At 35.8% G+C, this 16,246-nt stretch overlaps 1 protein-coding gene across 1 annotated transcript in view; it reads right to left on the bottom strand.

Moving 5' to 3' along the window:
- The window catches only part of LOC150079658 (monocarboxylate transporter 12-like), an 88,014-nt gene extending 73,676 nt beyond the window's left edge, over positions 1-14,338 (bottom strand). Inside the window, exon 1 of the mRNA XM_090382549.1 lies at positions 13,747-14,338. Within this exon, the coding sequence (XP_090238675.1) occupies positions 13,747-14,107 (361 nt within the window). The 5' untranslated portion in view covers positions 14,108-14,338. The remainder of the gene's footprint in view (positions 1-13,746) is intronic.
- Positions 14,339-16,246: the final 1,908 nt, after the last annotated feature.

The following is a 16,246-nucleotide window of genomic DNA, read 5'->3' on the forward strand; positions in this document are numbered from 1 at the left end:
TAAATGAAAACGAGGTCGCTGGTAAGTTGAATCTTTTCAATTAGATGACAGATAACGTTTTATGACGATAGCTACTCCCATCTCAGAAGAGCATTTGTTTTTCTTTATGAAATATTTGATTTGAGCCAAATATTTCAAAGGAGACAAGTGCTCTTTTCTTCACGGTTGAAATCTCTGCAGGCTTAATTTTTATATTTTGTAAGTTGCTATATGAATAACTAAATAACCGCTTTGTATAATTCTGAAACAAAACACTTAAACCCAAGTTTCACTCAATACATACCTAGCAAACTCAGTTTTGAGAAAAAGTAAGACCATATGTCATTAATCAGTGTTTTATCACATCTTACATTTCATTAATAGGATAATGCTGACCAAAAGAGTAGCAGACAGCATCATCCTGATATTCCCAATACGCAGGGCAGACAGGCATCATCAAAGTGAAGCCTAGTTGGCGAGAGGTTGCTGTAAGGTGAATATTTCAATGTCGTAACCCACTGTGTCGTTAATGTACACACTGGGTTACATATCAGGTTCGTTAACATATTAATTCATGATTTATAATAAAACCAAAAAAAAAAAAAAAAAAAACGAGAAAAAAGCAACGATTTTTATGCACGAACTGAAATCTGAAATATGGCGGATATGCAGAACATTTCGTTCTGCATATCCGCCATATTTCAGATTTCAGCATATCCGCCATTTCTGCACTATGGCGGATATGCAGAACATTTCGTTCTGCATATCCGCCATAGTGCAGAAATGCTTAGCGCTCTAATTAGCGCACGGAAAGAAACATAATATCAATGCTTCAGCTACATTATACGGTATGTGATATGTATATAAAAAAAGGAAATAATAATTGCTGAATTTTTATTGGTTCGCGTTTAAAAAAATTTGGGAAGGCTGGACAAATCGTTTAAAAGACTCAAAATATAAAATTTCTTGTAACTCCAGCGATTGAGAGCCGAGTTGTTATCAACGGACGGACAATGAAATAATAATTTGTGGAGCCATCCCAATTTTTCCACAAATCTTTCTAAAATATCAAAATAGTAAATTTTATGAAAATCCATTCAATAAGAGTCAAGTTATAAATAAGATAAATAAATAAGATCTTTATTGTACAGTTCACCGGTACACGCAGGTACCACGACCATACAATACCCTTCACAGCACCATGCCAGGGGTTAACAAACGGCAGAGATAATAAAGGAATTGTAAAGATTAATTATAAGCAAATTATATATATAAAAAAAAAGTACTCATAGCAGATAACATTGACTTGAAAGGAAAACTAATACAAAATAACAAAAATAACAAATTGTGATAACAAAAGCTTTTCCTCAAGTCCAGTTTTCTGAGAGTCTCTTGCCCCGCCATAACGATCTGAGATCAGTTGGTAGTTCTGGAGACCACGTGCAGATCTAGGATGATCCGTCTATACTTTTTATCATCTATGATTTTAAATAAGTCAGCATCCAGGGATTGAACCAGGTGGAGCTTCTGATAAGGGAGGAACCGATCTTTCAAATGTAGTCTCGAAGGAAGAGCAAGAAACTTGGGAGTGGAGCGGAGACCTGGTTGGGGAATCCGCCAGCACACGGTGTCCCAAACGTTGGGTGCTGAAACTCTCCCGGCAATCATTTTTACGGTGAAGATGAGTCTTCTCTCGTGCATTAATGCTGAAAACCTGGTTAAATTCAGCGCGTTGGCCATCGGTGTTGTGCGCTGCTGTGGTGGGAGATGACACTTCCAGGTTGCCCACTTCAGGAGCCAGTATTCAGCGGCTTTTAATGGTTTAATTGTGGTGTCTGCAGCTGAGCCCCACAACTCTACTCCATACAGTACACTTCCAAAAATCATCATCCTGATATACATTTTTATCAGGTTTCTGTTGTGAATGTGTAGCAAGTGCTGCTTGGCAACCCACCGTTTCTTGTTGAATTTAGCACAGAGTTCTTCTATATGGTGATGGAATCGTAATTTTTTGTCGAAGATTACACCCAGATCTCTTTGCTTTTCAACACAGGGGATCGGGATTCCGTCAATCGCAGGCTGAATTATTACATGTGAACGGACTGACGGATGGACTTGGTGAAAACAATAGATCCTTTACGCATATATTCTAACGCACCTAAAAATGTCATTTCAATGCTGTTCCTAAAATTTATAGACAAATCTCGATGTTATGAGCAGATAACGCCCTTATCTAAGAAAAGTAACCATTCTTGTATATTTTCAAAAATCAAATGCTATTTGTTATGTTTTCTACTGATGTTATTTCTAATTATTATCTATTAACTAAGATGGCAGAATGTGGTTTGCCATATTCCTCTTTCAGAAAACTTCAATGAATTAAAATTAATTTATTGAATCCATTTTTTGCATGACGTAGTCTTGATTTTAGTCTTCGTGCTGTATTTTATTTAGTCTGTTGTGTATTATTAGTATTAGTATTGGCCGCATGGTGCAAGAAAGCCTATGGCTTATGCTGCACCAGCCAAAAAAAAAAAAAAAAAAAAAACCGAATAAAACAATGATAAAAAAAACAAACCTAATTATTAATAAAAGAAAAGGAAATTAAACCTATCATCCTATGCGTTTCCCTCACCCGAAGGTAATATCCAGATGTCCTTTGAATTTCCCCAAACTGTCGGCCTCTACCACCCATGAAGGCAACTTATTCCAGTAATTTATAACTCGCTGGCAAAAATAAAACTTCCTGCAGTCCAATCTAAACATCTCCCCAGTAACTTGAATTTATGTCCCCTATTTCTAGCATCATTTATAATCTTGAAAATTTCGTCCTCATTCATTTTACTGATGCCTCTCAGAGCCTTAAACACCTCAATCAAATCTCCTCTAAGGTGTCTAGTTTCCAAACTCTGCAACCCACATATTCGAAGTCTTTCTTCATAAAGACGCCCTTTTGCCGATCTCACCAGGCGAGTTAGCCGTCTTTGCACCCTTTCAAGAAGCTCGATGTCTTTCTTTAGGTGCGGTCTCCATACTTGAAAACAGTATTCCAAGTGTGGTCTAACAAAAGCCTTATATAATGGGATTATCACGTCCCTATCACTACTTGCAAAAGTTCGATAGGATAGAATTTCATGTCTGACCGTATCGTAACACCCAAGTCCCTTTCCTCCAGTACTGGGTTTAGTTGAACTCCACCAAGTGAATAAGTAATTTTGGGATTACTGTTTCCCAAGTGTAATACCTTACACTTCGTTGGATTAAAGCATAGTTGCTATTTTTCTGACCATTCCTGAAGACTATCTAGTCTCTCTGAAGAAGATCAGCTTGACAGTGATCATTAACTACTCTACCAATTTTAGCATCATCTGCAAATTTAGACATCATGCCCTCTATCCAATCAATGTCGTTTATGAAAATTAAAAACAACAGTGGTCCTAATAGTGATCCTTGGGGAACCCCACTTCTTACATCATGTGTTGCATGATTCGCTGGGCCATTGAGTTTAGGGTTGTCCGACTTAAAATTACTGCGGGACCGCATTGTACCTTTGGTACCTACTCAGGAACCTCGTTATTATATATATATATATATATATATATATATAACAATTTTTTTTTAGTTACTTATAATACCAACTAGATAAATAGGAGAATTTAGCATAAAAGCATTAGGGGCGAAAACTATACTCATTATTTCAAAGGGCCAAGATTAGGTAACCTAAGCTGGACTTCTTTGCTGTACCCTACAAATAAACAAATAAAATAAAATGAAATAGTAAAATTAAAATGATAATATAGCTAATTATAGATGTATGGATACATTGAATGGAACATTAACAACGTTCCTGTTAACGTTCATTTTAATTTTACTATTTCATTTTATTTTTATTTTATTTTAATTTATGTGTTTATTTGTAGGGTACAGCAAAGAAGTCCAACTTAGGTTACCTAAACTTGACCCTTTGAACTAATGAGTATAGTTTTCTCCCCTAATGCTTTTATGCTAAATTCTCCTATTTATCGAGTTGGTATTATAATAATTAATACATTTATATATAAGGGCAGAAAAATGGAATATAAATCCTTTTGCTAGGTGGTAGATGACTCTCATCAACCGGTGAAATACCACCACTTTGCTTATTGGAGGCTTGAAGTGGTGAAACCCATGTTTAGTCTCTAGAGCAAAGTTTCCGGCATCCCCCTCCCCCCATACTTCTCCTTCAACCCATGCACGGTACTAAGTACTATAGGTTGATACCTTTCGTGTTTGGGGTTTTCATAAAAAAAAAAAAAAGAGAAAAAAAAAGTCCACTATAGGAAGGTATAGTTCATTTTCTATTTATTTAATTTCTGTTTTTACTGAAAACTAGTTTTGATTAACTAATTGAACTGCTATTTAAGTAAATGAGGGTTTATTCTTATAATTTCCCATGGAGCTTCTATATTTTTATCTAATATATCAGGTATTTTCTATTGTAATTGATTTTTATATCTTATTCAAAAGACTTCTAATATATCAGATAATTTTCTAATTATATCAAATATCACTACATACTATAATATCAGGATCCTTACTAAAGGTCGGGCAGTTACGCTCTCGGTAAATCCGAATTATCTATATAAAACGCTGTTTCTAGGCTTTTGCTTTTTGCTTGCTAACTCTAATTTTTTATACCTCAAAATCTATTAGAGCAATTCGAGGGAGATTGAGGTCTATTGCTATCCTTATGCCTCTTCATATTCGCCTTATTTTAGGCATAAGCCTTACTTTTCACTACATAAATAAATAGTTCGTACTCACATATATTATTCATTTCCATTATTATTATTAATTTTCACTGCTATCTGTCGGGCTATCGGTTATTCTGCCAATTTTCTGCCAAATTTAAGGTATATTAAAGTAATTAAGCCAATTTGATTATATCTTCACAGTAAATTCTCAGTATATTTGAACATAGAATAACTGTCAAATGGAAAACAGAAACAGATAGCCACAGCTAATTATTGATGGGATATATTGAGTGGAACTAGCCCTTCTTAATGTTCCATTCAATGTATCCATATATCTATAATTAGCTATATTATCATTTTAATTTTACTATTTCATTTTATTTTCATTTTATTTTATGTGCTTATTTTTAGGGTACAGCAAAGAAGTCCAACTTAGGTTACCTAAACTTGGCCCTTTGAACTAATGAGTATAGTTTTCGCCCCTAATGCTTTTAGGCTAAATTCTCCTATTTATCTAGTTTGTGTTATAATTAACTAAAAAAATTGTTATATACAGACAGATGTAATGTACAATCATAAATTTGATGGCATTAATCTGTTCTGCCACTCTTTCTCTTTTTCTATTTCTTATATATTTTTACATAACTTTATATATACTGGGTGTCTCAACACAGCATAACTTCAGGAATGAGTTCCTCATATGTAGACAATAAAAATATTTTATATCAACATAGTTCCGGAAATGCTTGGTTCCCGAGTTATTAACTGGAATGTCTTATCTTGCTGAGGTGATTTCCCTCATCACAAGGTACTGACAAACTCTGGTGGTCTTCCATTCCGACCATGTACTCAAACAGGAGCAAGCGGATATGCACTTTATGTACGTTTTGGCGGACGGCAATGCTCTGGAGGCTCGTCATTTGTACCACGATAGGTTTTCAGAACGAAGATGTCCAGACAGGAAAACGTTTGAAGGTATACATCGTCGCCTTTATGAACATGGGACCTTTACACCTCGTGCTGCCGACAGAGGACGACCAAGATCTACGACTCCTGAATTAGAGTGGTGGACCAACTGCCTGACCTCCACACTCAACTGATTTAAACCCACTAGATTTCTTCTTGTGGGGCCATTTAAAGTCACTGGTGTATTCGACTACAGTAGCTGATGTGGAAACTCTCCGCAATCGAATTGTGGCAGGTTGTGGGACAATACGAAACGTGCCAGGAATTTGGCATCGTCTTCGCGAGTCCATGAGACGTCGATGTGAGGCCTGTATTCAGGCAGAAGGTGGACATTTTGAACAATTACTATAAGGTGACGTGAACAGTTAAGTGTCATAGACAGACCTTCAAAACTCGAAAACAAAGCATTTCCGGAACTATGTTTATTGTCTACATATGAGGAACCCATTCCTGAAGTTATGCCGTGTATTTTTGAGACACCCTGTATATATATATTAAAAAAAAAAAAAAAAATATATATGTATTTTTTCCCCAATATACAGATACAAATATCTGCCATACAATGATTGGATCTATTAATCACAAGAACCAGAATTAGACCCATGAAGTTCAAAATTATTTATTTTAAATTTAATTATGAAACAACAGGGATTACCTTTATTTTAGATGTAGATTTGATAATAGAGAGCTATTAAGTGCTCGATAATTCCTATATTCTATTATATTATTAAACAACAGGGATTTAAATTTAATGTATTGTAATGCAAAAAATATATAAATGCAAAATTTTAAAATTAAGATAGTAAAATAACCTTAATTTCCCAATTTTGAAATTTTTGAATAAAAGCTGAGAAGATTTTCAGAAGTGAATAGTTAAGTATTTCTCTCTTTCTTTTGTTCTCTGACAATTAAACGTCCATAAACTGGGTAGGAATCCCGCTGTGCTGCGCACCTTCTTAGGGTTAAACAAGAAAGTGACCTTCGCCCAGCCCGACCACATTCCTGGAATTGTAGTGCAAAAGTGTCCAAAAAGATTTACAACATTAGCAGACCACAAAGTAGCGAACCTATCTACTAGTTATTGGCAATAATCAGTGGCCCACCCAGCAATTTAGTTCAGGAGGGAGGGGGAGTAGCACCCCCTAAAGCGACTACACAGTTTCCATCACACACCTCCCCTCATGCATATATAGAGTTTTTTTAGGGGAGGGGTTAAGTCCACGAGTGGCCCCTGAGATTCGCCAGTTGCATTACAGTACTTCGCAATGCAAATAATACTGAAAACACATTTCTCAGTCCAAAATCCCGTTAGAACGAATTTCACGGGGGAGCACCAATCATTTAGTTGTATTGTAATTTCGTTCTAATAAAATCGCTGATTATTATTCAAAAGAATCTATTTGTTATTGGTTCAAATAAATTCTGCCGCGCTTTCTGCACTTTTATAATACAGTATGTAGATATAGAAATTTCTGCCTTATTTTACTTAAATATCGATCTTTAAAATAATAAATAAATATAAATGACATGTACTGAAAAAGTAAAAAAAAAATTTTTTTCAGAGTTTCGTTGAAAACATTTTATTTTATTCGGAATTATTCAGAATGGCTCATCTAAGCACTAAGGTAAATTCGATTACTAATTCGGATACTTCTTTTTTTTTTCGATTGAGTGAACTGTTTGAAATCATGATAAAACGAGGCCTGTTTTTGTTAATTTGCTCTCAATTTGCTTTTCGTAACTTTCTTTGATTTGAGCGTTTTTTAAAATTTATTTTACAAAATAGAAGAAAAAAAAGTAACTACAAGTACCCGAAGTAATTACAGTATACACATCTTTTTTTTTCTTTTTTTTTTTGTGAAACGTTGCTGGACCGCTGGACCGGTTGCATGGGGGAAGGAGGAGGGAACATAGATTCATTGAAAATTGTGGAAAACGTAGAGGTTGTAATATTGAATTCTTTTACCATAGTGAAAACTAAACTCCCTTATTTTTAATCACGCGAATGATGAAAACGCGCAGAAATACAATTCTCTTGTCCACGCTGCTCCATAGTAATAGATGTGGTTTTATGGTGATGTGTGGGGGATTCTTTCCGCATTTTAAAAACTATCCATTCCAACAAAACGTCTATTTACAGTGCTGAACCGATTTTTAAAGTTCTGTCTGCCTCACCCCATCCATAACCGCTCAGCAACACCTCCAATGTTTCATAATTGATAAAAGAAATGAACATTGGTCTCGCTTTCTGTTCAACTTCAGTTTTTGGTTGAATCCCTTTGGGTCAGTTTGCAATTTTCTTTTCGTTTCTCTTTTTTTTTTTTTTTTTGCAATACGACAAGTGCAACATATTTCCCCCAGGGGGCTCTCAAGGAAAGGCTGTATTAAAGAGATGATGCATAGAGACGGAATGCCAAGGAGGAAATTTGAGACTGTTCACATACAACCGATTCACACTGGCCTTTGTGAAACGTACACCTGCTCGAAGCTAGAGTTCAGTACGTGTAGCGATAACTAACAAGGAAAAACGAAACCGATTAACGACACCAGACCATTCTACAAACTACGCAGCACGCAGTAGGCAATCATAGAGTAGCGACAAAACCCCCTGAGGTGTCGTATAGTCTATCATCTTTTGCTCGACCTCGTCGAGGCATAAAGAACCGCACAAGAAGCGCAGTTGACGATAGTTTTTCTCTTATGCTGTACAAGAGATTGGGCTGTTAAATTTGTCTTCAAAATAATTACGGGGTCGATGATGAATAGTGTCAGTCTACGGGTTAAGTTTAAATTTCCAATTGTCCGTGACAGCGAAGAAAAAATAATGTTTTTCTGCTTGTCTTCCCCCCCTCCCCCAGTTTCCAAAACCTTCCAAAAAAAATTATATTTGGTTCTTTTAGGAGTATTTGTCGAGTCATTCCAAATTTCATTAAAATCAGACAAAGAGGAAGCCGACAAATAGAAAAAAAATCTCGAATTTTTTATTCAACATATTTCAGGTTATATTATATAGTCAACGGATTTTCATTAAATTTTACAACGTGAAAAATTAATGAAAATCCATTTAAAAATATTTATAATTCTATATAAAAATAATTAAATAAAAGTAACTAAATGAATTAATAAGAAAAAAATCAAGATTGATTTGAACGATTCTGAAATGCAATGCAGTACGTACATTAACTAATTTTTTTATTAATGAATAAAATACAATTGATGGTACAATATTTTGTCTTCCATTAATTTCCATAAATAATATACTGTATATATATATGACCGCTAGTTTTAAGTTTTTTTTTTTTTTTTTACTTAATTTAAACTTTAATTTGTAATGTGGCGTTAATGCTATTGCAATCAATTATACATTATACGCACACTAATAGTATTAGGGGATGATTTTATTTAAATTTTTGTGGGTGATTTTTATTTGTATGGGATGCGTTTCAGACATTATGGCCCGACTGTCTGCCTAGCAATTGGAGTGCTACAGTTGTCGGGTAGCCTATTGTTATATATTTAAATTTAAAAGGAAATAAAGTTAAAAGAATTTTTACCTAAATATAATCTTCATATAATCTCAATGTAACATTCTTTTAAAAATCTTTTAATTTTATTTCCTTTTAAATTTAAACATATAACAACAGGCTAACCGACAACTGCTAGCACCCCAATTGCAGGGCAGACAGTCGGGCCATAATGCCTGAAACGCATCCCATTCAAATAAAAATCACCCACAAAAATTTAAATAAAATCATGCCATAAAAACAATAAAAAAAGATTATTGTTTTAGCCGTTGTAGCAGTATAAGAATTTAAATTTTTTTTAGAATACTGTATATGGGTCCAGCAGGGCGAATAGTTACAGTGAGACACCAGGCACCTGCCTCAGTGTACAGAACTTTGGGGTGAGGTGGAAAAAGGCCTAGGGGGTTGTTTACACAATTGGGAAAACAAAAGTACGGCTAACACGTGGAACGGTTTTGAAAATATGGCGAACACGAAGACCGTGTGGAATCCCCATTCCAATGAGCGCTAAGTAGCTATAGCCCAGAGAAGGAAGTACATGTACAATAATTTAAAATAGACTTTTAGAGCATAAATAATTTTTAATTAATTAATCAATAAATGGCTTTTTGTATAAGGTGCAGTGAGTTAAAATTAATGTAATATTATGAGGTTAACCATACTAATATTTATTTATTAATTCGTATGGTTGGAATCCCGGGCATAATTTTGCATTGTCTATAAACCATTGAAAACCACGGGCTAGGCTTACCGGTCATTGCCCTACAATAATGAAAGAGCCCTGAAATTTAAATTTTTTGTCATCAACATAAATTTAAATCCCACATAAAACGCTTTTCGCTTTTTTGTATCACGATCTAGGTCAAGGTTGATTCGATTCTCGCGGACTACTCGGCGTTCTTTCGGTGATTGTTCGGTCTTATTGAGCGTTGAAAACTAAAAGCGATCTGCACTGAACTCCATATTCATCACACGTGGTATCTTCTGACATGATTTCCATACTGTCATTAACCTAGTCGCGTTTGTAATATATTGAGTATATCACTAAAAGGCCATTTGTCTCCTTGGCCACTGTTAGCCTACACCTGTTCTATAAGAGCTTATAATCTATTCAGCTCATCGCCTTGACTCATTTTTAACATAATTAATTCATTTTATTTTTTGTTTGATTGTGGGATTTAGATTCCACACCACATATTCGGATTCAAGGGCCAAGAGTAAGCAAAAATAAAAGTAGCCACGTTAATATTTATGACTGCAACATGGCACTGAATGCACAAAGATTTTTTTAAAATTTTTTTAATATGTGATATTTATGTTTCAGTCAGCTTATTTATCTATGCTATTAACGTTATTCTGTCAGTATGTCAAGTCTAATAAATAGTTGAATGAATGGCGCTAGTAACGCGTACACGCCTCTGGTGTCAACAAAGAAAAACTATAACTTTTCGTCTGCCTCATGCTAGACTCCTAATGAGGTTGCTAATACTACTCTTTTATATAATATATAATCTCTTCTCCTTCCATTAGATTTCTTTGTCTCAGTCTTAGTAGGACTTAGTGAAAGATACCACCGTGAGAAATTGCTATCCGAAGTTTGGGGGTTATGTAAGTATCTGGTATACTGGCATTTAAGTACGCAGATAACACTAAGTTACATAATAAAAAACAGGATATTACATAGGCTGTTTAGTTGCCAAAACGAACTAAACAGTATGCAAATTAACCTTGTTAACTCATCGTCCTGGCTTCTTACCAAGGACAGCCCGCCTGAATGCGGTTGACTTCTGTTACTTTCACTTTCATTCTGTGGTACCACGACTTGTAATGAACATTTAGATTAACGCTAGAGGGATTTCCACATAATGGTTAGTTCCGGTTTCAAACACAAAGAACTTCTTGACGTGTTTCGCGATAAAATGATGTTAGAATATATTGTTCAGAGACAATATAAGCGTTTTTTTTTTTTTTTTTCAAGGGGAATTTATTACGTAATTTAGATCAAACAGTCTTCAGGAGCTACAGGTCTTGGGGGAGAATTTCCTTATGTAGGAGAGCATAATGATAAGAATGAGTAATAATTAACGGACAGCTAATTATAGGAGATGCCAAATTTTGAATTCAGGAACAGAAAGAAAAGCAAACTTTAAGGAGAGTGAAGAGCAAAATCCGATCGGAAACTTGATAAAGAAAAATAGTGTTTTTAATGATGACATCATAAGATGGATGAATAGACGTTTGCATGAAAGTTAAGAGATTGTAAAGATAGAATGGTGGTATTAGAAGTGTAATTTAACTCGATTTAAATTGGAAGTGACTCGGGGCTTTCTATATGTAAGTAAACGACGGGGAACCATAACTGACAGAAGACAAAAGGTCCAAGAATACAAAAATAAAAGTTGACATAGGAGGAGGAGGACTAATTTCTTCTTTCATTAGGCTCAATAGCTGGTTACGAACCTGGTTCTCCTCAAGATCCAGGTCAATGTCATTATATCTGCACAATGCACGTATTCTGCAGTTGATTTTGAACTGGATCTAACCAGCCCTCTAAAGTTCTGGAATTTCTTTGAGGGAGTGGGAGGAACGTACTATAATTTATTGTTCTTTCTGTAACCCTTTCGGCGGGTTTGTCCGAAACGAATAAAACAAAAAATACGAGTTATTTTTTTTCTTTTAAAAGGAAGAAAAAAGGATCTCGCATTGTTGGTGACTTGCCCATTCATTAACAACATTGCTGCTTTGTTACTGTTAATAAAGTTGCTGCGATACTTGAAAACACAAAACTAGAAATGTGAAAGGCTCTACCATTATTCATCTAATTAACAAGGCCTAGACGGTACAAACGAAGTTCGTTTCAGTGCATTAATAAAATACCGTAATTAGATAATACGTGAAGACAGGTGTGGGCGAGCGTAATAAATCATCAAAAGGAACTTCGGTAAACCAGTTTTAGACTCTTATTAGCATTTAAAACTGAGTGGCTTGTCGTAAATTCCAAAACGTCGTGAGACTTTATGACCTTATTTCATGAGAATGCGTTTCTTATCAAGAATTTTGTGCAATTCGATTTCTTTTCTCGTTATCGTAATTCATCTGCGATCAAGGTTACAATTAATTATTTTTTTTATCCATTGTGTGCTCCTTATACTCTCATCCTGCTGGTTAACTTTAATTATGCAATCATGATTTCGTGGAATAGGTAGTTCGTTTCTTTTCACTGTAGTGTTCACTGCTAGCTTATTGGCATGGATCCAGTGTTGTCAAGCGGATGACCTTGAGGTATTTCCGAAAAGTAAAAAAAAAAAAAAATATAAAGTACAGTTAATTTAAGTTAACTAGAGATTCTTCTTCTGTTGAAATCTGACTTTCTTTCATTTTGTTATAGGGGCATACGGAGAAATTTATTGCCGATGGAGACGATTTGTAACTGATGGGGGGGGAGTACATGGGTCATAATGCGCCAGTTCATATGATCTATTTTGCATTACATCTGTGCAGTCAGACGAGGGTAGCATGGTTTTTTCTCCCGGAAACTGGGGATTTTCGTCCAGCAAAACAGAAAATCGACTATAGAACGCAGGCAATTTACAGACAGTGTACGCAGAGCAATATGGTCATAGTCGCTGATGCGCCTTAAACCCTACTACAGCAAGAACAACGTCTGTACAAGTTCACGGACTGATTTGCAAAATTTGCGGGATGAAAAATTTTACTCTTCCGCCTCTGACGGGATTTTAACCCATACCAAACGGCTAAAAAGTGGCGAATACATTATACTTTCAATGAGGAGGAGCTGGGGGATCAATCTTAAAAGAAATACACTCCAAATTTAAGAAAATTAAAGTCTTTTCCAAATTTCTGGGAAGAGGAATATTCCACCCCATTCACGCCCCTGATTCGTTATTAATATTAGTATAGCTTTTCCAATGATGCAAACATAACCATCTATGCATGACAATGTTGCATTATCTTAACTTGCAGACGATTGACTGAAATGCGTAGCGAATCAGCCGCTTACCACTTTCAACTTCTTCTTCTTATTGTTATTATTAGAGGGCAGACGTTAAAACGCTCAAGAAATAAAAGTTGACGAGGAGGAAAGTAAAAAAAAAAAATTTCAAAATTAAATTTGAAAGTTTTTTAAAAAATTTCAAATTTAATTAATATGATTGTTTTCATGCATATTATTATAATATACTGTACTTTTGCTATATTATGACAATGTAAAGATCAATATCACGTAATGCTATCATGTCTAATAAGCTCAAATACTGCCAACAAGATTTGCAATGTATGTAATAAGATTGCAATAACAACAATTCTTGTACGGACAAGAATGGATACCTCTTTTACTGTGGTTGAATTGGTATCGAAATATGATATTAATAATTAATCTTTTCTGCGCACTTAAAAATGGAAATAGACCTAACTGACACATTTCTGCCGTACTGCAGCAAATCCAGAAGGCGGCAGTTGTAAATGTTATTGTACTGCACCTCGGTAACATCAGTCAATATATTCTCGAACATATACACACTTACCTAGAAAACTGAACACGGACAGCTGGATGGCTTGAATCCACGCGACGCGGGAAGGGGTAGCATCGTACAGTTTCATCACACTGGTGAAGTAAACACCAAAGGATTTGGCGTGTCCGATTAACATGATATTGACAATCATTGCGCCGGCTAGGACTGCCCAGCCCCAACCACCATCAGGAGGAACCTTCGTAACCATGGTAACGGAGTTGCCGGCACGCGAGGACAGTCGAGCGAGATTGCTGGAGGTGCGTTTCGCCGATTCCTGTTGAATAGACAAAGGCGGAAGCTTGTTTGGGATATTGTTCCTACCCTCTTTATTGGCGCCGTCATGTTCTTGGGATCTCTCAGTGCTCGGGGCCATCGAGACGCTGCGGGCCACACAGGGCTAGCAGCCTTGGGTTATAACTCCTTTTTTTTTTCTGCCTCCTCTTTTCACTCGTCAGCCCGTTGTAGTGTGCGGAATAAATCCCCGAGATGTTACGGACGGTGAATGTGCGGAGGATGCGATCCCCTCCCGTTAGGTGACAACATAACCCAATCTGTGATCGCCAATCGCATTGATCTTGCCTCTCCAACCTGCACCAGCACACTGCCGTCATCTGGTCACATCGTGTCTTCGCCGTACGGCAGGGGTGCTACTCCAGAGCACGCCATCGATGGTGTGACGCAGGTTTGAAGTTCTGTTTCGTCATTTCCGGCACGTTGCTGGCACTTTTCTCTTAGGCTCCGTAGTATTTACTTTGTGCCAAGTCTGTCGCTACCTATTTCTGCTCCTTATGTGATGGTGTCAATTAAAGGTCACAGGGGTTGGAACTACGATATGAGGGGGTAGGGGAGAATGACAAGTGCGGAAACTCCGTGGGTATGATTTAATCAAAACACCATTAAGGAAGCGTAGTTTGGGTCATATAGACGTCTGTCGTCGGTTCTCCCGTGTTGTGTCTTGTACTTGTAATCATTACGTTAATAATTACTCGAAATATTTTGATGACACAGAAACCATGTGATACTTCACTCGTATCACGTGATTCATCTGATGGAAAAATCTGCAGCCTAGTTTAAGCTGTGTTTAGGAACGGGAAAAGAAATGAATGGCGTTGTTTCCACAGAATACGTTAATAAACAAGTAATACTATTATTACTACTACTTAGATTTATAAAAAATCAACCTTAGATTTATAAAAAATATAATAAAAGACAAAATACACAAATTTTCAGGACAAAAGTCTTAATTTTAAAACCACCTAAAATCAAAAGATGTTATATTCATCATTATAAAGATTGACCTAAAGGTTTCTGTGATCCTAAGGTTTAATAAATAGGTTATTTGAAAACGAAAGTACATGAAAATGAAAACTTCATTAATCTCGCATAAAAAAAAAAACTGCTAAATACGATTAACATTTGTATTGATGATTTATTGTAAACTCCACTGACCTGGTGGTCATGCCGGAGTATAAACAAGAACAAAATGTAATTGGATTTATTTATGGCTTTCTATTTCATACTCTATTTCAACGCCACTGTAGAGTCACTGATTACCAACCATTCGGACCTAAGCATCGCAAGAGAAGAGAGAGGCCAAATTGCTTCAGTTCATTCGCAACCTTTTGTATCTTCCTTTTAAGCGCTATGTATTGGCAAGAACTGTCTGATTTAATAACTCGTAGCAGTAACATTGGGGTCTTCACGATTTCCTTTAATGCTTTGAATAGTGATATTGAAAAGGAATTTTTATTGCTGGGATAGCACTTGTATTTAAATACTTAAATGCTTTTAAATGCATTTAAGCTTTTAAAAGTTTTTAAACGCTTAATATTTTAGGATAAAAATATCGTGTATTAAATTCTTGTAGCTTTTTATTTACGATCATTTTAGTTTTATTATTTTATTTATTATTTAATATAAAATTGTACGCTTTTAGTTCAGATTTTCGTTTTAATGCCATTTTAAAAATTAAAAGCGTTATATTATGCTTGGAAGGCTGAAAGTTTAAGCTCGTTTCATAGCATGTTTGTTATTCACTGAGTGGTCATATTATCATTAAATCGTTATTGCATGTTTCTGTGACCTTCGCGTGTAGCACAGTGGATATAATCAGCATCATCCACACCGGGTGGAAAAGGTCTGAATTCGAATCCCGTCAATAATGCAAAGAATTTTTATGGGTTATTTTCACAACGAGGCTCAGTTGGTCGGATCAAGCGAGGATTGCATGGTTTTATCTTCCTGACACCCGGTTTTTCGTCCAGAAAATGCCATTGCGGGAGCATAGTTGATATAACTATTGTCTTCCCCATATCAGATGGAAAAGACCTGAGTTCGAATCCTGCCAATAACGCCAGGAATTTACATAAGCTTATTTCACAATGTGGCCGACTTAATCAGTCTTAGATGAGGAACGCATGTTTTTTTTTTTTTTTTTCCTGCGGGAAAGTCGGATTTTTTGTCCAGCAGACTGGCAACTCCACAGACCACTCGCGATTTACAGACATAATGT

This window comes from Mastigoproctus giganteus, chromosome 10 (assembly GCF_048544385.1).
Source record: "Mastigoproctus giganteus isolate SK-2022 chromosome 10, ASM4854438v1, whole genome shotgun sequence".
NCBI classification, from domain to species: domain Eukaryota; kingdom Metazoa; phylum Arthropoda; class Arachnida; order Uropygi; family Thelyphonidae; genus Mastigoproctus; species Mastigoproctus giganteus.